At 38.1% G+C, this 27,964-nt stretch overlaps 2 protein-coding genes across 2 annotated transcripts; one reads left to right on the top strand and one right to left on the bottom strand.

Annotated features, from left to right (window-relative positions):
- Positions 1-159: 159 nt before the first annotated feature.
- Positions 160-3,706, bottom strand: arv1 (ARV1 homolog, fatty acid homeostasis modulator). Its single transcript, XM_073492293.1, has 5 exons — positions 3,588-3,706; positions 3,141-3,260; positions 2,767-2,920; positions 1,594-1,818; positions 160-877 (listed from the first exon to the last, which is right to left on the bottom strand). The coding sequence occupies exons 1-5, from the start codon at positions 3,678-3,680 to the stop codon at positions 750-752; spliced, it is 720 nt and encodes a 239-aa protein (XP_073348394.1). The 5' UTR covers positions 3,681-3,706; the 3' UTR covers positions 160-749.
- A 1,188-nt stretch (positions 3,707-4,894) lies between these two features.
- Positions 4,895-27,724, top strand: ttc13 (tetratricopeptide repeat domain 13). The gene is made up of 23 exons (XM_073492660.1): positions 4,895-5,079; positions 6,478-6,572; positions 8,377-8,452; positions 8,549-8,619; positions 8,739-8,804; positions 10,996-11,088; positions 12,738-12,854; positions 12,942-13,052; positions 16,639-16,721; positions 16,880-17,021; positions 17,240-17,414; positions 18,686-18,842; positions 19,345-19,475; positions 19,557-19,689; positions 21,229-21,321; positions 21,572-21,655; positions 21,984-22,068; positions 22,358-22,467; positions 23,008-23,143; positions 24,703-24,782; positions 26,041-26,119; positions 26,895-26,974; positions 27,049-27,724. Exons 1-23 carry the CDS (start codon positions 4,911-4,913, stop codon positions 27,161-27,163), a joined length of 2,481 nt encoding a protein of 826 aa, XP_073348761.1. The 5' UTR covers positions 4,895-4,910; the 3' UTR covers positions 27,164-27,724.
- Positions 27,725-27,964: the final 240 nt, after the last annotated feature.

Genomic DNA, 27,964 nt, shown 5'->3' with positions numbered 1-27,964 from the left:
ATATTTTGGGGTTTGGACTTTTGATCAGAAAACTGGGCACTGTGAAATTGTAAAGGACTATTTCTACAACATTTTCTGACATTTAATAGACTAGATCATCAATTGATCATTCTCTCTCATCACTAGCTTTGAACATTGCAATAAATTATAAATAAAAAGTCAAGGTTGTGTCTGTTTTATTTAGTAATTGATTTATTCTGACAATGTAGCCCATCTGTTTCTGTGTGCGTGTGAGCTACGATGAGTATTTCACCAATGAGCCAAAGAATGTGTAGAGTGTTGGCTGGTTCCTGCCCAGACAGAGAAGTAGTTACTGTCAAATTACAACCTCAGGGTCTGTGTTTAGAGTGGCCCTGAGAATGAGAATAATTTAGATCAGGGGATGTTCCCATGCTGTAGCTCCTCTGTGGGACAAATAAAAATGTCACGGGAATCTTGACTTGGGAACTCATTAAAACCAAAATGAAAAACGAAAGGAGGGCCGCCGCCTCCTTGACATCCCTGCAAGATGAAGATGGATCTTTTTCTCTATAAAGAGCACAGGAAAAAAATAAAACATTGTCTCTTCTGCTGCTCTCTGTGTCCTTTTGGGAACTTGGAAGAACACAACTTCACAAAAAAGTCCTTTTCCTTTTCCAGCTCCGTGGGCAGAAGGTTCATTAAAAACTGCCTCTTTCTAGCACAGGTTGGCATCCACGATCTCTTCATCATCCCTGAGATAAGTGACATTTGTCTGATGGGGCAGACAGTCAATGAAACGTCAAAACGTCCTGGATGCTCCATGGGAGCTTTTTACAGGCCTGAGCCACGAAGGTCTCTGACAGCAGGCCGACACACACAGCCATCAGTGACAGACGTCTACTGCTGTTCAGGATCACTGGGGGAGGGATAGAGGGGAGAGAAATGGATGAGAAGATTATGAATACACACACTTATTCTATGGACAGTGTTTGTTTTCATGTAAGTTAAATTAGTGTGGCAAATGCTATTAAATAAACTTGTAAAAACACATATATTATACTATACATACACACACACACACGTATCTATATATATGTATATTTAGAGGGCTTAAAATAAAGCAGTGAAAAGACTTAATTCACTACTTTGTTACACTTAACATCAGTCATTTTGTAACTTGTTTATTGTCAATATTCTGTACAGAAACTAAATCACACAATCACTCAACAACATCTCATTGTTTGCTGCACAAAGCTCAGCTGCTGCTGAAGAAATAAATTGTACAAGGTAAGAAATGTCCGCTGAGAACTTTTCTGTTATGTATTGAATTTATTTTCATTGTCTGGGGTCGGTGTAGTCAGGAGCGGGGGGGAGTTCATCAAACACAGAGTTAGTTGCCACCTGCTGGTGCTTTAACATGTTGTTTGAAGAATGAAAATCCGGTTATTTCCTCATGTCTCACGAGGTTTAAGCTCCTACCTTCAGACAAAGTAATTCTTCAAATTAAGTGACTCCTGATTTCTCTCAAAATGATTGTATTTTCTTCGTCAGTATTCGGTGTAATAAGAATGTCTTGATCCTTAAAATAAAAATGAGATTAAAGACTGGCACAACATTGGCATATTCTCCTACCTCTGATAGCCTGTGAGTTTGAGGTGAGCACAAACAGTTTGATGAGGCCCAGACAGAGCGGGGAGTAGTCGTGCTCCCAGATGACAGCGGGGATCAGGAGGACCTTGCCGTAGCAGGACAGCAGCAGTCCTCTGAGGAGCAGGCTGAGCTCGAGGGGCCCGCTCTGCAGGAGACCCACCACCACCCAGAGGAAGCAGAGCACACCGCTGCAGAACGCTGACAGCTCTACAAAAACCACAGACAGACATGTCAGAGATAGATGGATGGTTTTGCTTCCATTTTTCATGAGTTCATGAGTCGGGTGACTGAAATATCTTGAGTTTTAAACAAATTTGTCAACAAATTTTGAGCGAAATAAGCCTTTTGTGTGCATTTAAGACTCATAGATCTTTTATTTCAACTCATGAAAAACGGGAGCAGATATTAGAGTGTTTAAATGTTTTTGTTCAGTGTTAGTGACTTTTTACTACAAAAAACAAGAACAGCATTATGTTAAGCAGGGGTTTGTCATTTATATTTTTCTTCTGCGTAGGGAGACTGACTCCAGGGTCGAGCTGAAACAATCAGTCGACAGACAGAAAATTAATCAACATCAATTTTTAAATTGAGAAAGGCACTTATTAAGCATAAATGCCAACCACTCTCTTGTTCCAGCCTCTGAAGGAAGCGAGGATTTGCTGCTTTTCTGTGTTTAATTTGATTGCAAATGATATATCTTTGACTTGGACAACTGGTTGGCAAACACAAGCAGTTTCAAGACCACAATTCGGGCTTAGTGAGCTTGTCAAAGACATTTTTTTAAAACTATTTTCTGACATTTTACACACTACATGATTGATTAATCCAAAAATATATATACAACTGTGTAACTAATTGGTAATTCCGTCTGATTATACAGCTAGGGTGAACAAAAACGTATGAAAAACTACTCTTTCACATGCTATTGTTTAATAACCTTTTTCTCAGAGGCAGTACCAGTTAAAATAAAGGATTACATTAATGTTTGGATAGACTTGTCAACTTCCCTACTAGATAATGAGAATATTGACAATATAACCATGTGTTCCCATCAGATAAATGTCTGTGGTGCTCCATGTTAACACTCAAGACATTCACTACGGCAGTGATACAGTCTGACAGATGTGTTAAGGCGCTCTGGTTTTATCATCTTACCGAGGCTGGCCAGTCCAAACATGCTGTAGAACTCCCATTCCTTGGTGTACCTGATGATGTCAGCAGGGTCGCTGCTCTGCTCGGAGCCATGGAGCAGAGACCACCTGAGGTAAGCCTCGCACAGCAGGCAGAACACACACAACTTCCAGTGGATCTGCAGAGGTGGAGGAGAAGAAACACACACATGACAGTATGAGAGCAATCTATGTAATCCTGCAGGTCTGTAAATTGAGCATCCCACTACTTTTGATGACTTGTGTCCACCATAAGGCCAGTCATGAACACACAACATCCACATATCCAACAGTTATTATATCAATGAACTATCCTTTGTGCACATGTGCAATGAGGTGAAAACAGTTGATATTACTTACATTCAAGCTTGTGTTGAACAATATGTGTCTGAACGCCTGTGTCTTGCACAAAATGGCATCAATCAGGATGATAACTGGGTCATATTCAATGTATTTGTCCACTGGCTTTTGGCATGACTCCTGCAAAATACAAACACACAGACAAAGTCAACTAAAGCTATAAATAACATGTTGCCACATTCAACCAGAGCACCCAGTGAAGCCACACACAGGTGTCACCATAACAAAATGTCGACATTGTGTGGAAATGTAGCTTTGCAGTTAGATTCACAGACTTATTCTTAGCCATACATAGCGGACGTTAAACAAATACAGTAATTCAGTAGGCTGTAACTTAGTAAGACATGTATACATGTTATGTTTGAGCCAACTCGTGTTAGCTAGCATCTTCATCACAAACAGTTACACCAAATTAACTCAACACCAACATGTTAATGGTTAACGCACACATATGGTTATCTTCAGGATGCCGTTACTGTAATCCCTGTGCAACTCCGATGCTTTTTCGTTACATTCAATACACCTGAAGTCTTTCCCCATTCTTCTTCTACCTGCGAACTGCGACGAAAAGCCGCTAGCATGACCGACAACCGAAGCGGAAGTAAATATGTTCCATACAGTTCCGCCTTCAAAATAAAAGTAACCATCTGCCATTAAATGATAAGGAAAGACATTTTCAAAAACATTCCCCTTTATAATGCATTTTTTGTCAATTGTGGAGCTTCATTATTATTATACTTTTACCTCACTTTATTCCTGTTAGGGATCTTTTACTTTCTACTCCATTACATTTATTCAGTGGCTGTTGTTAACTGTGAAATTGCAAATGCAGTTTTTATATCCAGATACGATGAACTTAAAAAAAAAAAAAAAAAAAATACAAGGTATCTCTACAAATTAACCTACCTAACAGTATGAAGACAACCTCAGATAAGCTCCACCCAAATTATACAGTAGCTGCAAAATAAAATTCTACTTGCACATTAATGCACTGCTAATAATAATCCAATAATATAAATTATGACAAAGCAACACTGACACTAGTCATGCTACTGCCTTCTGAATACTTTAACTTTTTATTAAAAAATACTACATTACATTACATTGGTACATTTCACTGCTAATACTTCTTTACATTGTGAGTGCAGGACAATTGTAATGCATTATTACTATTTTGACTTACATAAATGATCTGAATACTCTCTTAACAACTATATACTGTACTACATATTGCATTATAATATTATTATGCTTTTGGTAAATTCAAACTTTGGTAAAGGATGGATTCCAGTATGTGATTTTTGCAACACCATAGGCTAATTAGAACAGAAGAGTGTGTCAGTGTCAGTGTGTCAAACAGTGCAGTGATCCAATATTATTTGCTGACTTATCTAGATCACTAGTTAGGGGTATTGGGATATGGGTGCGTATATGCATGTGCATGAATATGCAAATGAAATGTGGGGGCCAACAATTTTGTCCCTAACTCATTTTGATTAGTGTAATTAGTTGTACTTATTAAAGCTAAAAGATGCGATGGACGGTTTTAATTTGAAAGTTACAACGGAAATGCTTTGTTCTGTCTGGACTTGACGGTAGAGGAACCGGTTTGACAGCCGCAGAGGATGCTGGGACATGCAGTCTAATCATCTTCTCCGGCTGCGGTCTTCTCGTTGGCCTCCAGTCGCTCGTGAGGGGGGCGTGTTCGTTGGTTCTGTCTGGTCGAGCTGCTGCGGCTTCCGCTCTCTGGCGTCACACATGTAGCACAACATGGCCCCTGCCAGCCGGGCTGTTGTTGTGGTAGCGCTCTCACTACTGTACCTGTCTCGGGCCATCTTCTCCTCCGAGTATTTCTCCACTCTCACTTTGTTCAACAATGAGCTCCACAAGCAGGGATGCAGCTCGCTGTCCGAGTGGGAAGAGTACGCGGCGGACTGCGGTAAAGTGTCTCTTATCGCTGTTACTTTGCCACGTCCTCCCCGATTCTAACTGTCACTGAACCCGGCTAGCTTAACCGAGTGTAAGCTAACGTTAAGGGGCTAATAACAACAAGCGGTGACAGCCCAGAGGAGATAACTAAGATAAGCTGCGGCTCTTACTGCCGTGGAGGTTAAATGGGACTTGAAACAAAAATACAGGAGAGCGAGAGTAGCACCGCTGTGAGAGATTCACTGAGAGTCTGTTGATGTGTGCAAAACAGTAAGGAAAGTCAAACTCAACGGTAAACTTACAAACTGCTTGTTTTAGCTTACCCCAAGAGGTCAGCACCAAACTCCAGTCAAAAAATACAGAATTTTAGCGTTGCCTCGCTCGGCCACTAAATTGCGCCTTTAACAAAGGGAAACCGAAAGATTTTTCTGATGGTCGTGATATTCTAGTGGATTCTGCTTACTACTAACACACCCAGCTATAGAAATTTATTTTATTAATCAAATCTCAGCTTTTAGGAGGAGACCAAGTATGACAGGTGAAACGGTTTTACAAGTTCACATTCATTTTTGGTTGGTGCTGCTCGGTTAAGTGCATCTTTGCTGAGGTGAAGACATATGTTAACATCATTTGTTTTCTTAACCTTTTTAATGTGATTTTCCTGCCTCCTAGGCAATCAGCAGGTTTGGTTTAAACCATCTCACTGAACTCTGAGACAGAATAAAAAAAAATAGTTTTACGACTATCAAAAATATTTAATCTTTGTGTGGTAATGCAGAGGAGACTTTACAAATCAGTCCATGTCTATGCTTCACATCATTTTAACATTAACATAATTCTGAAGATATCGAAAAGAGACGTGGTGTTCACTGTGCCGGAATTGTTTGCCATGAAAAATACTCCGAAAAATACTCAAATTTGGGGAAATTTTTTGAGCAAGTGCATGTGGCTTGCAGTAAATTGACTATGCAAAAGTACTAGTTTGTTCCTTTATTTGTTCAATTTTTTAAAATGAACGTGCTACTTTGAACTGCCTAGATTTGGCAGTTCAAAGTAGCACGTTCATTAGATTCAGATTAATGGAGCTTTTGGTGTGGTTGTCTCCGTGGGATGATGAAAATGTTTTATTAGATGCTCAAACTGTCTGAAGAGCTAGGTGGAGTCACTCCAAACCACATTGCTGTCATGCCTTGTTGGATTGGAATCCGCAATGAGTGGGGTCAGGTCCGCTTGACATTGCAGACATTTTTTCCTTTGAAATATAAGATTGTTCAAATGTAACTTGAAAGAGTAACGGTTTGGCAGGATGGGAATTTTTATATATAAATTTTAAAAAATGTTCACACAGATATTAATCGTTGTGCTCAGTGCTTCCCATAATAAATGCTCAGAATATTTGTCTTTTCAGAATCCTCAATTTTACAGTTGGAGGACCCAGACTGCGAGGAGGGAAGCAACCCGCCCTGCGAGTCAGTCTTCTCACTTAACGCAGAGAAGATCCTGGTGAGATCTCACACACACACGCTCACACATCGAGTTATCAGATCTAAAACAGCCACTGCCTGTAACAATTTCCGTCAAAAAACAAGTGGTTTCTAGTCAACTCTTAACAGCTTGTTTTATATAAATAGCACAACACTGTGCCATGTGCAAACTCTCTGTGACAACGTATCACTCCAGTCTTTCATTTCTGAATCAACACAGAGACCCTGACTTATCATCCCCTAAGGTTTGTTTATATACTCATTTTTGAGTTTGATACATATCCCCTGGATTTTCTTTTGATATTCTCAGGTTCACACTTTTATTTAGGGTGTCTACTAGAACATGTTTACGTGTGTTTTTAATTACTTTTCTAATACAGTTCATTGCTGCAGCACCTTTATTCATCCTCTGTCTGAACACTCTGTTCTAGTGCTCATCTCTTTAAGGCCTCAGAAGTCTGAGCATGCACAGCCCACCATGTTTTCACATCACCTCTGCCGGTGATTTTGCAACCATGGCTGTGGCTGAGGGGGGTGACTGTATAGTTGTGACATCATAATGTAACGGAAGTCCTGATGGCTCGTTTATAGGCACAGTTTCTGAATACAGGCTGTGTGTATTTCTCCGTGTCTACTTACACTAGTAATAATAATTAAAAGAAAAGCGTGTAGACATGTTGTCCAAGTTGTGTTTGTTTGGAACACATTTTCAAGTCATAGTGAGTTCAACTCTGTTGGATTTTTGATACTTTCAGTGTACATAGCACCTGAGCCTGTTAAATAATCAAAAAAGACAGGAAATCTCACTTTCTACAATATAGGAGCTTTAATGACAGTTATGACTTTTTATTTCTGGGGAAAACAAAGCATAAGTGCAGTACTGAACACTCAGCAGTGATGTGAGAGTGTACTGACCACACTCACAGTGCACCTCTTAGTCGCTGTTGCCAGGGGAAAACTACTGGAGGTCATCTAAGTCAAGACTTCATATTCAGAGCAGTTTCATCCTCATAAAAGCCTAAGAAGGGGAAAAAAACCCTGTAATTTACACATATAGTATATCTTCCTTGGAAGGAAGAAAAAAGAGAACCAAATCTTTACCTTTTGACCTTATGTCAGTGATTCAGTGTCATTTTGATGACTTTGCTTTCTGTTGGCTCTGATGATATAAATGTGGGAATGTATTTGTCTTGTCAGTTGTCTCGTTTTGTATTTGGAAACCCAAATTGCTGCCACAGCAACATTTGCATGCTGTCAAATTTGCATCCTGCAATGGTATTTGCATCATGTCATGCTGCCATTCTACTTTTGGGATTACAGAGTAAATAAAACGTGACACTTTGAGAAGGAGAGAAAACTAGCTTTTTGATGCATTACGCTGAATATTTATAACTGCATAAGTATGTGCTTGGCAGTAGTGAGAGTCCTTGACATCAGAAAGGATGATTTTCTCTCTTCTGTGATGCTTAATTGCACAGTGTAACCTTGAGAGATGCTGGAAAGCTTGTTAAAACCCCTTTTAACTCACCAAAATATCCTTGACAAAGGTTCATTTGATTTGCTTCACACATATATTAAATATACTTTTTTACATTGCAAAGTGTCCCTGGATTGTAAACCTTAAAGACACATTAAATACAAGTTTTTAGCTTTCCACTTTTGAGCCCCACAGTGTTGTATCTGTGTTTCTTCCCCCTTTGGTGGGTTTGTCTTCACACAGGAAACCATTATTTTGTTTCCTGTGTGTCAGGGCCGTCTCTTGATATACGTCTCTTTTTTCCGCCTATATGTGATGTTTTTTTGTTCTTCTCTGTCTCTCACAGAACCAGGCCAAGTTGTTTATAGAACAGAAAAAAATCCCCTTCCCCGTAGATAACCACAACACAAACGAAGAACTTGGTAAGTTTACACGTTGTTCTAAGCACAAGCCTTATTAGTGCCGAGCGGACGTGTATGATTTTGTGATGTTATTCGTCATCATTTCTGTCGTCGCAGCTATAGGCTACGTTCTGATAGGCAACGGTCTTTACGATGAAGCCATCAAACACTTCTCACTCTTATTACAGGTGAGTTTACTGCTGAATTAGCAGATATTCACTCTCAATACATGTATTAGGATTGCAGCACAACTTCCTTTCTTTGTATCTCAAGAGTATTTTCCTGACATGTTGTGTCTTTGATAAAGGGCGACCCGGAGCTGGTCAGTGCCATCTATGGGAGAGGGATAGCTTATGGGAAGAAAAGTCTACAGGTGAGTGATGAATGTGGAATGCTACTGCACTGTTTGGCTTTAATAACAAACAAGCTTTTTTAGAAATAGTTTTATCTCGAGTAGTTTCATATTTTCTTGCATTTCTTTATAAACAATACTTGATTTCTTTGGCCGATACTGATATCAGGGATTTTTTTGTTAAATCATCAATATCCGTATATCGGCTGATACACACACAGTTTTTGCAGTGATCCCTTAATTGTGGTTATCAAACACTTGTGACAATCATATGTAATGTAGACAGGATATTTGAGAGTTTAACAATCATTTTTATATCTGAAAGGACAAACCTTACTGGGAATTTACTAATTTTATATATTTTATGCATGTTTTTCTACAGTATATTGTCAAAAAAAAAGCGCATATTGGGCAACATATTCACCGATATCAATATATCTGTGACAGGCCAATATCAACCGATATTTCAGTTGAGCTGTAATTTTATGATACTGTAATTTCTGTGCAACTGCGAAGAACCTTGTAACTCTCTCACCAACCATTAAAATGAAGTTGAATGTGCCTCATAAATTATGAGCACCCTTTCTGGTCAGCCATCTGCTGGTCCGTAATGGCTGTTTTTACATGGATTCTAATATATCACTAATAATCAGAACAATAGCCCAACCAGAATAAAAATGCCCCATATAACCACCTCAGTTGGAAGTCATTGGCCTGATCAGGCCCAATCTGAATTAATTTTCAATTGGCTTCAGAGGGCTGGTGTAAATCTTTGAAAAGCTGCTTAACAGAACAACAGATCACCTAGAGTTATACATAAATTCAGCATAGTTCCCAATCGGAGAAGCATCACTTACAGCAATAACATATCCGCTTTTAGAATGAGTCTGCCTGTTGTCACCAGGACCACTGTTCACCAAACTAATGTTGCTTGAACGGGGCTCGAGGTATATATATATATATATATATATATATATATATATATATATATATATACTTATATATATATATATATGTATATATATATATATATAAGTATATTTTGTAATTAAGTAGTAGTAATTAAGTTTTGTCACAATAACTAAAGCTTTGTCAGAAAGTTATATGCCGAATTTACAAGTATTGCCTGCTGAATCATAAGATGTCATGTTTCATCAACTGTTAGATGTGTATAACAGTGTATTTACTGATAAGCTAAGAAATGTTAAATTACGATACTTTTAAAGGGGCATTTGTCGTAGTGGGCTCCCCATAGAACAGAACAAGCCAAATTCCATTCAAAAATCTGTCACTTTAAAGGTGCCTGTTCTTTATCGGGTTAGGGTTATGTGTATCGGCACATTAGATGTTTCACAGCTGGTGGAACCACTATGCACACATCCATAAAGTTATATTATATTATGATTTGTTTTGGGGAAAGGGGATCACACGTCTTAATGGATCGCTGTATTCACCGTCCATGTTAACAGTTAATTTGGGATCTTTTAATCAGAATGATCTCAGTCAGGTAAAAGCAGATACATTGTAAACCCAATAGTGAAGTTATGACTAAGACATGAAGTAGTCTTTCCAAAGTATTATGTACTTGTTTGGGAGAAAGTGTTGCAGCACGATAATTAATGTTTGTCAGAGACACCCACCATTCAGTGCTGTGCTGTAGCCAAGGTCTTCACATTATTCATAGCAGATGACTCATACTTTTCATTACAAGTTACAAAGCTGCTGTCAGTGTTTTCTATATTGATGTGCTGCGTTTACAGTATTTGCATTAAAAGTTGAGTCACGTTGACTCTTAATTTAATTGGTCGACTCCTTTTCATGTTGAGTTTTGCCAAAATGTTCCCTAAATTAGACTTAAAAGGATACTACACGTTTTCTGAAAGCCACCCTGGTATTTGGCAGCACCGGAAGATGTTGTCTTTGTACATTTTTTGGATGCCTAAAAAATAAAAGGCATCCTGAGTGTTGGCGACAGCAGCAGTTTCAGGTACACACAGAATGACTCAGTGTGTCATTCAATGAATGCAAATTCAATCTGCCAGGACTCTGCGGTTATGGGTGGGTACGAGTGTGCCCTCCAGGAAAATGGCATGACAGCAGGTTTTGTGTATAGTTTGGTTCTTTGTGGCTCTGCTCTTAGCTTTGTTCACTATGCATTAAGGTTTATGTCAACAAAATGTAACCTCCTCCCCTTCCTCTGTCTCCACGCCAGGACATAAAGAATGCTGACTTGGCGTTGTACGAGCTCAACCGAGTCATCACTCTGGAGCCTAACTGGCCAGAGGTCTATGAACAGAGAGCAGAGGTGAGGCCTGACCTTGGACAGAGAGAGTAACCCAGTGACAAAAGTCATTTAGTGTGGTTTATTATAGGTCTCTGAAGCCCCTGAAAGAGATTTCAAGTGCCATAATATAATTTAAGACTACAGCTCTTGGCAACAATGGATATAATTTAACTGATTACATTTCTAGTATATCCCTTCATTCATTTGGGTAGCTCATTTCTATACAGTTTATAACTTGGAGCTGATCATTAATCAGCTCTATGTCTGATCTATTTTATGTTCAGATGCAATGGTGAAAAGTAACTTAGTACATTTACTCACATACTGTACTTTACTTTAGTATTTGCATTCACTGCTAATTTGTACTTCCACAACAATTAAGAGGAAAATATTGTTCTTTTTACTCCATTACAGTTATTTGACAGGTTTATTTACGGGTCACTTTGCAGGTTTAGTATAATACAAATAAATGATGATGCATTTTTTTGGAATAGATAAAACTCTATTGATCCCCAAGGGGAAGTTCAAAAGCCACCAAGCAGATAAACTATATGAAGTAGTTAAACCACATAAGCCACATGTTACCAACTGCAATATTCAAGTGATGAACGCATGAATGCATCAGTAATTACAATATTATTCTGAAATATATAATGCATAATGAGTACTTTTACTTTTGGTGCAAATACTTTTGTTCTTTTAATAAAGTAAAAATGTAAGAGTGTACAGAGTATTTCTACACTGTGGTATTGCTCTTTTAATTCAGTACTTCAGTAATCAGAGTACTTCTTTGACCTCTGTTCAGATGTCTGATCAGCTCAAAATCACTGGCCTCTGGTCCACGTGATTTGCATAGTGTGTTTCTGATGCAATCAGAAGTTGTAGTGGGACTTTTGTTTTTGTTTCAGTTTTAGTTGGTATTTTTCTAGTAAAAATCCGGTTGTTAACCTCATCCAAGTTAAGTTTTTTACATTATATTATATTATATTGTATTATATCAGCTTCAGTGTTGATTTAAAAAAAACAGAGGAGCACAAGAAACAAAAAAGAACATATGGAAAAATACGCATATTGTGATGAAGTTGTAAATATTCTGTTTTCAAGTGCAGTTGTGTTTAGCACTAGCCAGTAAGATGTAGACACGTAAACAATCATGAAGTCATGTGAGTTTATAGTTCTCCAGAGAAAGTTTGATGCTTTTTATGAGCTGTTTCCTCTTTAAGATGTGACTCAAATACATCTGTGGTGTAATAAATCTGATGTGGAAGTGGGACAAAACTAGTTAAACAGACTTGTCTTTATCCTGTCACGTTAAGTCATTTAAAGTAGTTACATTTGTGGAAACTCATTTAGAACAAAGCATCAGAAAATTTCACAAACTTAATACAACGCATAGGTCAGTAAACGTCAGTAATCAAATCAGATTTAGAGTCTTTCTTAAATTCTACTCTGCAAGATTTAGCTTTTGTTATTTTTAACAGGAAAATGTTTAGTTTCTACTTCATCTTTTCTGTTGTTTTTACCTGTAAATCAGTATGATTCACTAAAAAGAAGTTGAATAGCCATGAACAGAATACATTTTAAAAAAACAGGATTTTTGCACTAATCGGATGTTTATTTCGTGCTTATACTTCATCTTTACATTTATTTTTGTGTGAATGTGTCTTCAGATCCTGTCTCCTCTGGGTCGTATCAGCGAGGCTCTGGCCGATCTGACCAAAGCCATCCAGCTGCAGCCATCAGCCCGTCTCTACAGACACAGAGGAACGCTGCTCTTCATCTCAGAGGTCTGATTATCAAATGTTCAGTCTCTCTGTGTACGTACATGTTTTGATGGTGCCATAGGCTGATCCTGTGCTTTGACCTCCCGCCAGGACTATGTGGCAGCTATGGAAGACTTCCAGCAGTCCTTAGAGCTGAAGAAGAATCAGCCCATTGCGATGCTTTATAAAGGCCTCACCTTCTTCCACAGAGGCATGCTCAAAGTAAGATGCTCACTGGCACCTATTTTTTGTCTTTTTTTATTGTCACCTTTTCTTTCCAGTAAAAACATCTGGAAATTTGGTCGTGTATGTTTTGATCATTCAAAAAAAGGTAAAAGTCAGACTCTTGAAAAAAACATTTATTGTGTTTTTATTTTTTTTTTACCTTAGCAAGACTCAAGGCATTATCAGCACTTATTTTGTGCTTTCTATTCCCCTTTGTTACTTTATATGATCAGCCTGACAAAAGGCCTTTGTTTGCTGTAAAATGCTGTGGCTGGTGTCTTCTTACCACTGGAAACATTTTGGCTGTTTAGGGATATTTTGTGAGAGTCACTTTAAACCAATCCAGCTCTTTCTGAAAACTCTGGTATTTCATGTTGGAAATGATAAAAAACGAACTTATTCTTTGTTTACAACATGTAGAATTAATGCATATGGAAAAGGTTAAAATTAGATAAAGAGATTGATATACATTATCAGTAAGAACATGAACTACTAGACCAAAGCTCATGGTGTTGAATTCTTATTTTATGCAATCTTAGTTACTTTTTTCCAATTGTCTTTTTTAAATAAAAACCTTATCAATAGCTTTTGCATATAGAACAAAATAGTGCAGAGGACATCAACGGTGCTGTTTCAGACAAAAACCTGATGGAAAAGGAAAAACTTTTCAGAGAGCAATACAAATCATAATCTTAGTGGTCATAATTAAAGTAAACAAAATTAACAATGAGAAATAAATGCAGGAGTAAATAATCATAAATCATCCATCCAAATGAGTCCAGGCTTCATGGAGCTTGTACAGTCCAACAAGAGACCAACTGTCTACATAAGATAAAAATGGCTGCCATAAATAATAGAACCTGCCACTTGAGCCTCTAAGAGTATACTTTATTTTATTTTTTATAGAAAGTGCATGAGACCTCTAATCCACTGAATCTTGCTTCCATTAGGAGTCTGGCCTCAATATAAGTGAAAGCCACTAAATTAGCTTGTTGTTAATACAGATAAGTCTCCTTTGACCACACCAAAGATTGCTGTTAGGGTGGAGGGTTTAAATGGTATTCCAAACACGGACACAGAAGTCTATTTAGAGGATAGTGTGGGACAAGTTCAGGAAGTCTGAATGAGGGAGCCTATATGTGATTTACATCTGTTGATCTAAATCCTAATTAAGCAGCTGCAAAGCAGATAGAACAGCCGGCTCTTGGGAAACATCACAGTGAGTCTTTTGAACAGACCTCTCTTAGTAGGAAGAGTTTACAGCATTTCACACCAGAGGTTTTGGTATCTGTTTGTTGCAGAGGTAGTCTGTCCATGTAGTAAACTGATAACAAAGCAGAGGGTTCAATGCTTCAGTGTTCAGTGCTAGGCCTGCCAGCTTAATACCTGACTGCTCAGCTCTGTCTGTGCATTTACTCCTTTGATTAAAATACTTAATACTTGTACTTTTAATCACTGCAGCAACTCAAATAGAACAAAACCCATTGCTCCACCGTGAAAGAAGTTAATATTCTAAATACATATCGCTCAACAGTTATTTATGTTGCTGTTTTGTAGTCGTCAAGGTCTGGTTCGAGACATTCGCAATGTTTTTCACACTTTGATAAATTGATGTCAGATTAAGTGCAGAGCAGCGTCTGCAGCTGTTTAATCTGCAAGGCTTATCTGCAAAGCTCCTTCAGTTGCTGCGTTTCATCCAGTCACATGTGTGTATGAGGGGGTTTTTGCTGCTTTTAACACCTCTTTTAACTCTTTTCTAACCAGTTTCCTGGGGGAATCCCTGAGCAGCACCCACAGGCAGCTCACTGTAAAACAACAACACTGTGAACATACTGAAAAACACTTGTTTCTCTGATCATAAGTATGATGTACTCTGGGTGTGAGAGTTGGACTTGAGTACTGTTTCATGATAGTGGAATCTGCAACAGCGAGTCCTCGTGGAAACAAAGTCAACATTGCACAATCTGCTTTTTATCAGTTCAGGTCTGTGAGAAAGGAAAGTAGTGTGAAATACGCCCTTTGTCTCCTGACCTTGTTCCATTTTATTCCATTTACACTAAACATTCTTCTCGACTGCTATATGGAGAGAGTTTCTAGTGGGTAAATAATCAAATACTGCAGTTTTGTGCTATGGCAAAAATGTGAAGTGATCTCAAGTTCTTATATGTGATGTTTTGATGTTTTTTGGCTATTCTAGCAGCATGGCTCTATTGATTGGTCTGTAGGTCGACTCTTCAGTTCAAATATGTCAACAACTAGCGGAGGGATAGCCATGAAATTTTTACATTTTCTTTTAATGTCACCAGCAGGCCAGAAAGTTTTTACTTTCTCCATTAAATATGTCAACTACTTCTTTATGGATTGCCACTAGATTTTGTGCAGACATGGTCCCAGGATTATTTATTCTAATGACTCTGGTGATCCCCTGACTTTTCCTTTTGAAATATCCATGAGCCATCATCAGGTAAAACATTTAAAAGTCAAATACTTTGATTTATGACCAAATACCTGCAAAAGTAATGACGTTCCCATCAACCTCAGCAACTCTCCTCTGTGTTTAGTGCTCATTAGCAGTGGTGGTTAACAAGGTGGTGAACAGGGTTGTTTTGTTGCTGCAAAACATCACCATGCCAGTATTGTGGTTTGGTGGTGAGCATTTTGCTTAAGCACAGCCTCACAGAGCCACTAACATCTCTGTAGACTCTTGATCTTGTTTAGCTGGAGATTTTTGGTTAAAGTTGATTATTCTCTAACTTAGTTAACTTAGTCAGATCTCAAAGAGCACTTGTCTGACTTTAAACCCGCAGTGTGGAACTCCTGTTGACATGCTTGTGACACCACAGGCTTCGCCAATATCCTGTTTGCTATAGTTTACTTTGTTGCTACAGTTGCTCTCCCCTTTAGCAACCAGTTGCAGCTTCTGAGTCAAGAAAATGCTGAAAATTGATGTCATATGTTCCAGGTGTTAAGCAGTTTGTGTTAGGCCCTTGCTCAGGGGCCAAACAGTCTGAATTACAGTTTTTAGTTTTATCATCATACATTAAAAAACTGCACATGTAAGCCAACAAATCTATGAACAAGCTACTGTGATACTGTTGTTCTATAAGACAAAGAGCAAAAGGTCAAAGCCAACATAAAAACTCAAGAGAAAGTTGTGATACTCAGGACAAGTTAAGTAAAAGTGTCTGGCATCTCTTCAGTATCTCCAGTACATCTGCTACAGATTGAAATATCCCAAACACAGCTGATTTGTATTTGCCAAACAATTCATGTTTTTTAAGTCTCTGCTGAAGAGAAGGTACCAGATGGACTGTTATATCTTTATCCGTATGGCCAACAACAAACTGTTATTTTCTCAGTGTAGTTTCCCTCAGATTATATCAAATGTGAGCATAGAATCAAGATCCTATCAGAAGTGGTCACTTGAGGCACATATGAGTCACATTGTGAACTATAATTTGTCTGAATATATCTCATACAAGGTCTGAACCATCTGCTGAGTCAGAAGTTTAGGTTAATCCTCCTGTTCCCTATTGCAACTTCCTGTTAACCCTGGGTCGTCAACTCTGTTTTTCTTTGTCAGGAAGCCATTGAGACATTCAAAGAGGCCCTGAAGTTGAAATCTGACTTCATAGATGCCTATAAGAGCCTCGGACAGGCCTACAGGTACTGCCAGTTTGTGTTATTCGTATGGTTTTTTCCCCCGACAATGAACGAAGTATGTTTGTTTGTATTTGAGGAATTGAGAGTCGTACCTTTCCCCTCTGTCTGCCTAACCACATGTCTACTGTTGCTCTCTTTGTATCTCTTCTTCCTCTTTCCAGAGAGCTGGGGGATTTTGAGTCAGCAATGGAGAGCTTCCAGAAAGCCCTCATGTTGAACCAGAACCACATCCAGTCTCTCCAGCTCCGAGGCATGATGCTGTACCACCACGGCTCGCTGCAGGAGGCCATAGGCAACTTTAAGGTATCCACAGTCAAATTAAACAGTCTCATCTTATGTTTTTTTTCCTTATTAGTCAAATTTTATTTCAATAGCAGTTAGTAATACAAAAAAATTGTAGCATCCACCGGTTCATCAACTATTACACTGTGTAATAGCTCCAGCTGTCTGTCCAGCCAGCCCTTCTTTTTGGTCCATTTGAATTTCTCTCACCTTTCCCTCTCCTCCCATCCGTCCTCCAGAGGTGTCTTCAGTTGGAGCCCTACAACGAGGTGTGTCAGTACATGAAGGGGTTAAGTCACGTGGCGATGGGACAGTTCTACGAGGGCATCAAAGCTCAGACTAAAGTCATGTTGAACGACCCTCTGCTGGGACAGAAGGCCAGCTCTGAATACCTCAAAGTGAAATACCTCAGAGGTTGGTCTCCCTGCATGCACACACATGAACACATGCATAGAAGACCAAGACCAAAAATGTAGAAAAACATTACTTTTTAATGTGCTCATCTCTTTCTTTTACAACTTTACCTGGTGTTTTGTCATCGAGACCCATCCCATTGGGTATAGGGATGTGGATGTCGTTTTTATAATCTTTTTAATTTTAATAGTGAGCCATATGCAAGTTAACTATCAAGAGTAGGGCTGCACAGTTAATTGAAATATTATCAAAATTGCATGTGTGGCCAAGTCCAATATCCAAATTGTAATAGCTTTTTTTCACTGTAGTGCTACAGAGATGCCCTGAACTACAAATCTTATTCACCAGATGTTAGAAAACAGACCATAACAAATCATACACATCGTGACTTTAATAGTTTTTTCAATGAAAATAACAGTTGTGATGCGTGAATTATCATTCCCACTAATCATTAATCATATCGTGATAAAAAAAAACTTTAAAAAATAAATAATGATAATATGATTTCTTTTCTTTTTTTTTTACCACATGGTGCAGCCGTAATTGAGAGCCATCTACTCTATCGAAATTCTTTCATATCACCTACGGAAAGTACTGTAAATAATTAATTATACTGTTAATAACAGCATGAGTGGGGTTTTAGCTCAAGATCTTTGTGTTATTTGTTGAATAAAATAAAAAAGATAAATTGCTTCTCGGTGAGAACCACATAATAATGAATTTGAAATGTGTTTGATATTTGCATGAATATCGATTTCTATGTCAACTAAAGTAGGACGATATATACTTACGCTGGATTATTCAAATGTCATGAATCATTGTTACACAGTATGTGTATGATTTAAAAGTTTGTTCAGTATTCTACCTGTCTTTATTATTATTTAAGGGCAATTTTATGCAGCAGCTCATCAACCAGATCAAAAGATATACACACAGAAGATAGAAAGAAAGAAAAATCCTGTTAATCAGAAAACTAAAAACGTTCAAATTCTATGTTTAAAATAGCGTCATGATCCAATATTCTATATTTTGAAGAAACTTTATTTTATGTAAATATTGTACAGTGTCCATTTGTTAAAAAAAGGAACAGCCCGACATAAAAAGTAAATTGCATCGCTTAAAGTTATGCCTTATTTTATAAACTTGAGCATACTGCTTTTTTCAGGTCAGATAAGCTAAAATATCAAAAAAAAATAAATAAATCAGTACTGCTCATTTATATTATATCTTATGTTCTCTCTCTGCTTCGCCCCACCTTGTTTTTCCACCAGAGTACTCTCGCTACCTGCACTCCCACCTTGATATCCCGGTAGCAGAGTACAACGTGGACCAGGACTTACCAGGGAACTTTAAGAACCACTGGGCCAAAAACCTGCCTTTTCTAATAGAAGACTATGAAGAACAGCCAGGCCTGCAGCCTCATATCAAGTAAGTTTGATGGGTCCGTTTCAGCTGATTCACACCTGGAGCCACAACTTTGATCGTAACTGTAGCTGTCCTTGTCCCTGCAGATATTTCTCTGAGATTAAAGCATAACTGTAGTTATTGTTATATATGTGGGCTTTAACATAATACTGTCAAACAGATAGCATTCATAGTTTCTTGGTATTTGAAGTTAATACAGGGTGTCCTACACTTCACCTGTCATCATCAGGAAATCTGAGATATTAGATCCATCACAACCACAATTTTCTGAGCTGAAAGTTCTGAAAGCAGGGTTTTTATCTTTCATCTTTTCAGATGTCATGAGAGCTCCATTGTTCTTCAGCAGATGTTTTTATAGTGAAAATAGTTTCTTCTGTTTTACAAAGACATCTCAAAAGGTTGGCAGGGACCCTCTACATGGACCAGAAAAAAAAAAAGACTGCAGACTTCATGAAAGCTTTGACAAAGTTCCTCCTTCATGTCTTCCTGTATTTGTGGTTTTCAGAGACGTGCTGCCTCAAAATTTTGACAGCTACAGCAGTGAAGTCCAAAAGCTGATCTGCACAGCTGACCACTTGGGGGCGCTAATGCAATACGACACTCCTGGTTTCTTACCCAACAGGAGAATACACAGAGGTACCACTGATACATTCTGAGGCTCTTCTGATAATTTGTAACATGAGCAGTAGGAGTAAGAGTTATTTGTGCTTTTTTCAGCCATGGGTTTAGCAACCCTGGAGGTGATGCAGGCTATGCATCGGACGTGGAGCAACTCTAAAGTACGAGTCAACGGCAAGACCAGACAAATGCAGTGGAGAGACATGTTCGACATAGCTGTTAAATGGAGGAGGTGAGGAATTTTTGAGAAACTGGAACACCCCTTTTTAGCTTGAATAACCCCTCACAAATACAAAGATTTATACATCAGGGATGGAGGGTGAACATGACATAAATCAAGAACATGGTGTTATAGATTTTTCACAGATGTTTTGGGGTATAGAGGAAAGAGTTACTAGATTTTCTTTGGAAAAAGTAAACTAGTCTGTAGTTAAACTTTGAGAAGGATGCACCTTCCCAGTGTTTTTTATATACTGGTGCTAAACCACAGTCAAATTTTGTAACCGCTGAACATCCAAAGGGATAAAGGAAGCACACACTTCTTCAGGACAGAGCTGACAAACAACATGCAAACTCTCTGCATTCTCTGATGAAGGCCACTAGGTTGAAACACTAACATGTTGTTTGACATGGTCAGAATAAACTGGTGAAATTGAGATTTGTCAACTCTGTTCTGAAGAAGGGTGTGTGTGCTACCTTTATCCCTTTGGACTTTCAGCAGTGGCAACTAATCTGTGGTGTAATAAAATATAATAAAGTAATTATAAACATAATTTAACAACTCAACAAAGTGGATTTAGATTGAGTTACTGTTATGTTTAAGTATGTTTTGGCTAGATGAGACAAGCCTGCAGGCATGCAATGTCTGCATGTCTTTTAAAATGTCTTGAATTAAATTTTATAAAAATGAATTTTTAAGGTCTAGATTGTCAAAAGCATTTTATCTAATTACATCTTTCCGTTTTTGAATGTATTTTGTCAAAATAAGTCCATATTTCTAATGTTACCAATCTTTAAACCTACCTAAAACTGTCTTTGTACTTTAAACTTGCACTTACCTGTTGGCAAAATGTAGATTAACCTCACTCTAAGAACCACATTCCTACATAAGTCCCTCCTCTGGACTGGACCACATACTGTATATACTACATATCATTATACTTACCTGCAGTGCCTGATTTAAGAAAAAAGATTATCAATCTGTCTTAAATTTGGTTAAAAATGACCTTGAAAAAGTCTTAAAAGCATTGAATTTAAGTGTCTGATGTCTGTAGACACGCTGTGAGAACAGTGACCTGAAAATTGTGTCTTTATTGTAAGAAAAATGGAGTGCAGCTCAGGAGCAACTGCAGAATCCTAATCATCTTCAGGAAATAACCCTAAAACACAGGGGAGGACAGATATAAGAAGAAGACAGATGTTGATATGTGATAGCCACCAACACCATGCTTACTCCTCATAACTAACTAAAGTCAAGAGTGAAGCTCATATTCAGCTATGACCTCATGTGCCTAAATTACAGCAAAGCGAACTGAGAAGTCAGTCACTGAAATCTGTAAACTCTAAGATTTAATCACTTCTGTTTACACATCGTGTTTGCTTATAGCAGAAAACTAAACAAACAGACACAGAACGAAGTAAACTTTCCTTCTGTCCTTCCAACCAAAGAAGACAACTCACGTTCCATCAGAGAGTCTTTGGTCGACGGCTAATTAGATTTCAGTGTTGACAGACTAAACAGACTGAACAGACTTCTCCACTGTGCTCACAGGATTGCAGATCCAGACCAGCCAGTTCTGTGGTTAGACCAGATGCCCGCCAGGAGTCTCAGTCGAGGCTTCAACAATCACATCAACCTCATCAGGTAACAACTTGGACTGGAGGACGGTGTCAGACACATCAGCCTCATGAGCTGCTTGAATTTCCATGTGGCCTCGCTTCAGGGTTTTTCTCAGCTTTGTAGTGCTAAACCATTTATTTAGATCCCTTGTTATATAACCCACTAGCCTTGGTCCTGATATTCACTCAAAGTACTTTTCAGAGATTAAAAAAAGGCAGAATTTATTTTTTTTTGGTAGTTAATTGAAATACTTTTTTTTTTCTTTTTCCCTCAGGGGACAGATTATCAACATCAGATACCTGGCATACTTTGACAACATCCTCGACTTCATCAAAGACAGAATACTGGTGTACCATGGGTAAATTACACATCATTGAGTTACTCTCTTCCATGACTTAAAACACACGTATTACACTGCTTGAGTTGCTGCAATGTTTTCAATTCTTTCCTTTCTGAAACTTTTTGCATGAATTGAAAATCTCTACATTTTCCTTAAAGCTAGCACAGATGAGCCTAGCCTGAACTCAGTGTTACCTGCATAGTAGCATGTCTCACTCAGTAATTTGACAGCATTTATGTTTATATGCTTACCTACTGTCTGCTGCTTATCTATCTGAATATTTTATATATGAATACTTTCTCACTTTTCTGCCGCTTCTTTAGCTAACAAATTCTTGTTTTCTCAGGGCGTACAACCCGAGAGGACTCTTAGAGGTCCGTCAGGCGCTTGAAAATGTGAATAAAGTAGAAGACCTGCTTCCTATAATGAAGGTAAGGACGGAAAACAGGAAAACTAGCTAAAGAAAAATGTAAATAGATTTTTTTAAGTTGAGATTGTTTAATCAGCTTCTGTTTGTTCCGAGTTCCAAAAAAGAGCTGTAAAGCCCGACATTGCGTTTATAATGTCAAATGTTTTACTGTAGTAAACTTTTGTAGCAGCACAACATCCAGTTATTTTTATGGTTGTGTTGATGTCTCATGGTCGTTCAGCAGTGAAAACCCCAGTTGGTTGTGTGTGTGTGTGTGTGTGTGTGTGTGTATGTGTGTTTATTTCGTGAAGCAGTTCAACAGTAAAACCAGAGATGGCTTCACGGTCAACTCCAAAGTGCCGAGCATGAAGGATCCTGGGAAAGAGTACGACGGTTTTACCATCACCATCACTGGAGACAGGTACAGCGTCTGTCAAGTGAATGTAACGTAATGGACGGTCTGCTTTTTGTCTTGTTACAGCAGTTTATTTAAGTTGTCAACCTATATTTTTTTTAAAGGAGAAAATACCAACATGTGTCAGGTAAAAATGATAGCTGATATTTTCTCTATCATTTGGATTAAATATAAGAATAGAACAACACTTTTGTCCAGTCTTGAATAAACAGTTAAATGTAAAATATACGTACGAACAATAAAATATCCTAAATAAGAAGATAAAGTGCGGGAGAGTTGAAGGACACTCAAATATGTAAATTTTGGTTTTGTTTGTTTCTTTTGCTGTTTTTATAGTCTTGTTTGTAATCATTTTTGTTCCTCTGTTAAATGTGTTATAATAAATAAACTTTACTTACTTAATTATTTTTAAATCAGACAGTGACAGTGTGACAGTTGACTTGGTGTCAGTTATGCAGCATGTTTCCAGTTTGTTTAGCCTATGATGACAAGACGAAGAAGATGGAGTGCTAATTCCCACTTGACTCAGCTGTCTTCTGTGTTCAGGGTGGGCAACATGTTATTCTCAGTAGAGACTCAGACGACAGAAGAGCGGACGCAGCAGTACCAGTCAGAGGTGGAGTCAATCTACAAAGACCTCACCGCCAAAGGAAAGGCATTAATGCTGTCTACTGAACTCGGGGTAAGATTTATCTCTGCAGTTAACGGGAAACATTTTGTTTTTTTGTTTTGTTTTGGCACAACCTCGGCATTCCACACATAATAGAAAGCAGAAGAATTTTCAATACAATGATTTATGTTATGAAATGAAACAATAAATATATTATCTAGATTAGAGAAGGTTCACTCTAAACCTCTGTAAATAAAATGTGACAGATGGTTGTAAAGCTTAAAGAATTAGTTGATTCATTTATGTGTCAACTGATTGAAAGTGGTAAAGTCATTTAGCAAGCAAAGATGACAAATGTTCTCTGTTTTTAGCTTCTCAAATATGAGGATTTTCTGCTTTTCTCACTTTTATATGACTGTAAATTGAATATCTTTGAGTTCTGGACTGTTGGTTAAAGAAAACAAGACACTTTTAGTAAAGAGTGATAGTCATATTTAATATTGACATTTTATAGGGATGCACGATATGGATTTTTTTCAGGCGACACTGACAACTAATAATTACCTGCTTCTCACGGCCAATACCAATAAGATAACTGTTACTTTCACATTTTAGTTTTTCTTCCTCTTCTTGTGTTGATTTATTAACTTTAAAGGTGCATACCGCCACCTACTCTACCAAAGTGTGTAGATGCTGCACTTGTTAATCGAACGAAAGCAAGTTTATTTGGCTTTGTATTATCGGCTCCATTTATTGGCTATAATTTCAATACCTGCCGATAACTGATATTTTTCGGGCCTTTTATTTTTCCCTGTTAATCAATATATTGCTCAGTTGTGTCAGCTGCATCAAAAAACAGGCAAAAGACTGATAAAAAGCAGAAATTCCTCTGTGGCTTTTAATTACTCTCAAAACTTGTGCACAGAAAACTAGTGAACTTGGCTTAGCAGCCAACAGTTTCAACACATGTAACATATTTATCTCACTTCAAGTCGTCTGTCAGCGCAGCAGTTCCCCCTCAGCAGCATCTGTCAACAATCTACACATTTTAAATTTAAATTCTGTCCTCAGTTTCTCTCTATTATAGAATATTAGATATTTTATATTATATAAAAATATTGCAGATTACAGTTTTCTAGACAGGCAAACTAGGGAGGGATTTAATGAAATCTCTGGAGGATATCACAATAATTTCATTATTTCATTCATCATTTTTCAGGATTGTAGCAGAATGTATTTTCCAGCTGCATGCTGTAAATCGCTTTCAGACTAACTGCAGTAAAAAATACATTTTTAGACTTTGATATTATCAAACCAGGAGGGTCTGTCTGTGCATCCGTGGTTCACCTTTTGTTATTGTTACGTGATCTATGCTGATTGCTGTGATAGCAGCCAACAATGCTCCTTTTGTTGTAACAGCCAGACGAGGTTTTGGCTCTGACCTGAAACAGATACCTGAACAATATGAATAACCTCTTTTGTGTTTTGACTCATGGTTCTTTTCATTTTGTCTGCAGCCCTCTCTGCTTTCACCCTCACTGGATAAACTGAACAAAAACAAAGACACAGTGAAAATATTTTAAAAATGGACGACATGCATATGATACATATGATGATCTTTGTCCTTTCAGGATGCAGATGCTGTGTGTAACCTGATCCTCTCCTTGGTTTATTACTTCTGCAACCTCATGCCCCTCTCAAGAGGGTCCAGGTAATTTAAAAGTCTAAACAACTTGTAACTTTAAATATTCTCATCAATTCAAAAGTGAATTTGTGTTCCTCATTGTAGCTTACATAAAAACTCTTCTTAAAAACGTATGACTAAAAACAGCTGACACTAAAAGACTGGCGCACCACACAACATGGACACAGGAGCACAGTGCAATGTGAAAAACATTACTGGAAACGTGTACATTACAATAATAACATTTAGAAAAAAATCAGCAGCTGTTTTGGCAGCCAGTGGTCCTTGAACTTGCAGATTTTAGGTAATGAAAGTCAAACATGTTTCATATTTCTTGAGGAAGCTTCTCTCTCCTCCACATTGAGTTTCCGACAACTTTCAGGACAGGAAACCTCTAAATAACCTGAGCTAATTTATGGCCGAAGAACAGCATGCCTTCAGTTGACAAAAAACAGTCCAGGTAATTAAAAAGTTGAAACAGCCCGCAGGTGTAACGTTAGATATTTTTGTCTTCTCATAACACATAGCAGAAGGGGAATTTGTGTTCCTCTGTGATGTGCTGGGACAAGTCTACTATGCAACTGTCATTGTAGCTAACAGTTGACATTTGGCGCACAGTACAACGTGAAAAACATTACTGGAAATATACAATGCTATATTAACGTTTAGAGAATTTCAGCAGGTTTATTGGCAGCTAGTGGTCCTTGAATCTTGTGGATTTTAGGTAATGAAAGTGTTTCATATTTCTTGAGGAAGCTTCTCTCTCCTCCAGATTGAGTTTCCGACAAGTCTTAGGAGAGGAAACCTCTAAATCCCAGAGAGCAGAGACATCCTAGAGCAAAGTTTGGACTTAAAGAAGTATTTCACCGCTGGAAAGATGGCTCTTGCATAAAACTGGGCTGTCTCGCAAATAATAGATGCTAATTATTTTGAAATTGGCGCAACGTGACCAGAGAAAACAGAAAAAGGGGCTGTTTTATTCTCTTTTGTTTTGACAAATAAACAAAACACTCCCACTGATAGTTGACATACTGCAGCTGTGCGGTGCTGGGTTTTCGCTTGGAGTTCGTTTTGACACAGGAAACAGTAAGACTACTGATTCCTACAAACAAGGTTTATTGCAGCTAAAATATTGCTGAAGGTTCTTAGTCATCCAGATCAGTATGCTAAAAATATGTCTCTGATAACATTTAAGGCGAGAAGTTTGAGACGTAAACTGGCAAAGTTCTCATTCAAATCGTGATACTAGTGTGTAAGAGTGTTTGTCTGCTCTGCTTCTGCTCAGTGTGGTGGCGTACTCAGTCGTGATGGGAGCACTGATGGCCAGTGGGAAAGAGGTCATCGGCAGGATCCCGAAAGGAAAGGTAAACAGGAATGCACCTCCTGCATTCTCTTGCATGTTAGAATGGTAATGTGAACCCTAGCTCTAACTTAATGTCTGATCAGAACACAAAACACCCACATTTCTTTTAATTATTAAACTTTTTAACTCGTCACTGTGTTGTTGCTTTCTCACACGTATCAGGTGCCAGGTATCTGGCTCTTTCATGGCTCTTACTGTAATTGTGCTGTCCTATCTGAATAAGAAACATTCACATAAAAGGCACTTGGACTAAAAGCTGATATTTGATAGCATAGCTTGATACAGCCAGCAATTTTATGTATTCCATGCATGAAAAGGGCTCCAAAAAGAATGCAAAACACTTAACTCAAGGTCTCTCTTATTTTGCTCTTGCTTAGCAGACATATTGTTCTTGAAACAAAATCACAGCAGACAGAAACGAAGCAGCGCTGAAAACTGATCAGGTGTGAGAGAGGCAAAGTCTCTAAAAGTTCAGCTTGAGTCAGCCAGGATACTTTTTGACTGTCCTCAAAATGTCCAGGTGTCTGTTTGCTCGACTAAAGAGCGTCTGGTGATTAATGGATCTTAAAAAATGAATAAAACCTTTTGACTTGGATGAAATGAGAGAATGCAGTTAAACAAGTGGAAACATGGTACATGGCTGGACCACGTGTAGTCAATGTGGACAGTGCATTCTCAGATATCTTCATCTAAAGAGTATTTTCCAAAAGCATCATGTTAAGATGTGTAAAACTCTTGCTTCATAGTTGCTGTTTGCTTGTCGAATCTTGTTTCAGCTGGTAGATTTTGAAGCCATGACTACACCCAGTCCAGACAGCTTCAGTAAAACCGCAAAGACCTGGATGAACCTCAAGAGGTAATCAGACAAAACACGTTCTTTGTTTGCTGTTCTTGGCTGAGATCATTTTTTAAATTTTCCTTCCTCAACAGTCTGCCAGGTTGGTACCAGAGTCTTCCATCCGTAGCAGAGACGTTCCCGTCGACCAGAACGATGATCGAGGTTCTCAACACAGACTCGTCTTCACACTGTCCAAAGAAGTCCTAACACGACTTCTACACAGTGGATGAGTCGGGTTAATAAAGTCTTAAAATGGAGCTTAAACACTGGGCAGAACAAAGGGACTGTCTTCTTCTGCAGCCCAAACAAACATTGACTCAGTTCTTCAAAAGCATCTGAGCTTTAATGATTATTATTTAAATTTAAAGACGGAAAATCAAAAGTGTTACTTGGCACATTTGGGTTTGCGAAAAACTACAATTAATCTTATGGATGAAAGTTCTCAGTCGTCCAGTCATGGTAATTCTAAGTGCTATATCGTAGGCAACTGGACTTGTTTCAGTTTCTTGAAGATGTTTCACCTCTCCAAACTCTCCAAGAGGTTTGGAGAGTTTGGAGAGGTGAAACGTCTTCAAGTAACTGAAACAAGTCCAGTTGCCTATGATATTATAGCAATTAGAACTACAATAAATCTTATTCTGATATCAGATCACCCCTCCAAATTCTGCTTGTTTCTCTGTCATCCTCCCTTAAATACTTACCTTCACACGAGGCTCTGAACAACACATTTGTGACAGTTTGAGCCTGAATTTTGACTGTAACTAATATAAAACCAAAAAAAGCAACAATCATTGAGACGTTTGAAGTTTTACGGAAGCCAAGAAAGGCCATCCTTGCATTTTTTCTTTTGAGAGCATGAGTTAATCATTTTGTTATCACAAGACCACCAGAGGTTGTGTCCTGTTATTTCTTTTAATCTATTTTACAAGATCAATTTTTCAGCTCAAGTTCTGTCTAATTCTCATGTAATCTTGAGAAACAAGTTGTTTTCTCTTGTTAACTTAACTA

The sequence above is a fragment of the Pagrus major genome, chromosome 22, assembly GCF_040436345.1.
Source record: "Pagrus major chromosome 22, Pma_NU_1.0".
Classification (NCBI taxonomy): Eukaryota; Metazoa; Chordata; class Actinopteri; order Spariformes; family Sparidae; genus Pagrus; species Pagrus major.
Note: the sequence above shows the minus strand (reverse complement) of the source record. Positions and strands in the feature narration are given on the sequence as shown.

Bases quoted from the DNA above. Each gene is read 5' to 3' on its own strand.
- ttc13 (XM_073492660.1), top strand. From the start codon at position 4,911: ATGGCCCCTGCCAGCCGGGCTGTTGTTGTGGTAGCGCTCTCACTACTG. The intron at 8,620-8,738 runs GTGAGTTTACTG...TCTTTGATAAAG, and splicing joins ACTTCTCACTCTTATTACAG to GGCGACCCGGAGCTGGTCAG. The intron at 21,322-21,571 runs GTAACAACTTGG...TTTTTCCCTCAG, and splicing joins AATCACATCAACCTCATCAG to GGGACAGATTATCAACATCA.
- arv1 (XM_073492293.1), bottom strand. From the start codon at position 3,680: ATGGGGAAAGACTTCAGGTGTATTGAATGTAACGAAAAAGCATCGGAG. The intron at 2,921-3,140 runs GTAAGTAATATC...CCACCTCTGCAG, and splicing joins TGTTCAACACAAGCTTGAAT to ATCCACTGGAAGTTGTGTGT. The intron at 1,819-2,766 runs GTAAGATGATAA...TGGTTTTTGTAG, and splicing joins GTTTGGACTGGCCAGCCTCG to AGCTGTCAGCGTTCTGCAGC.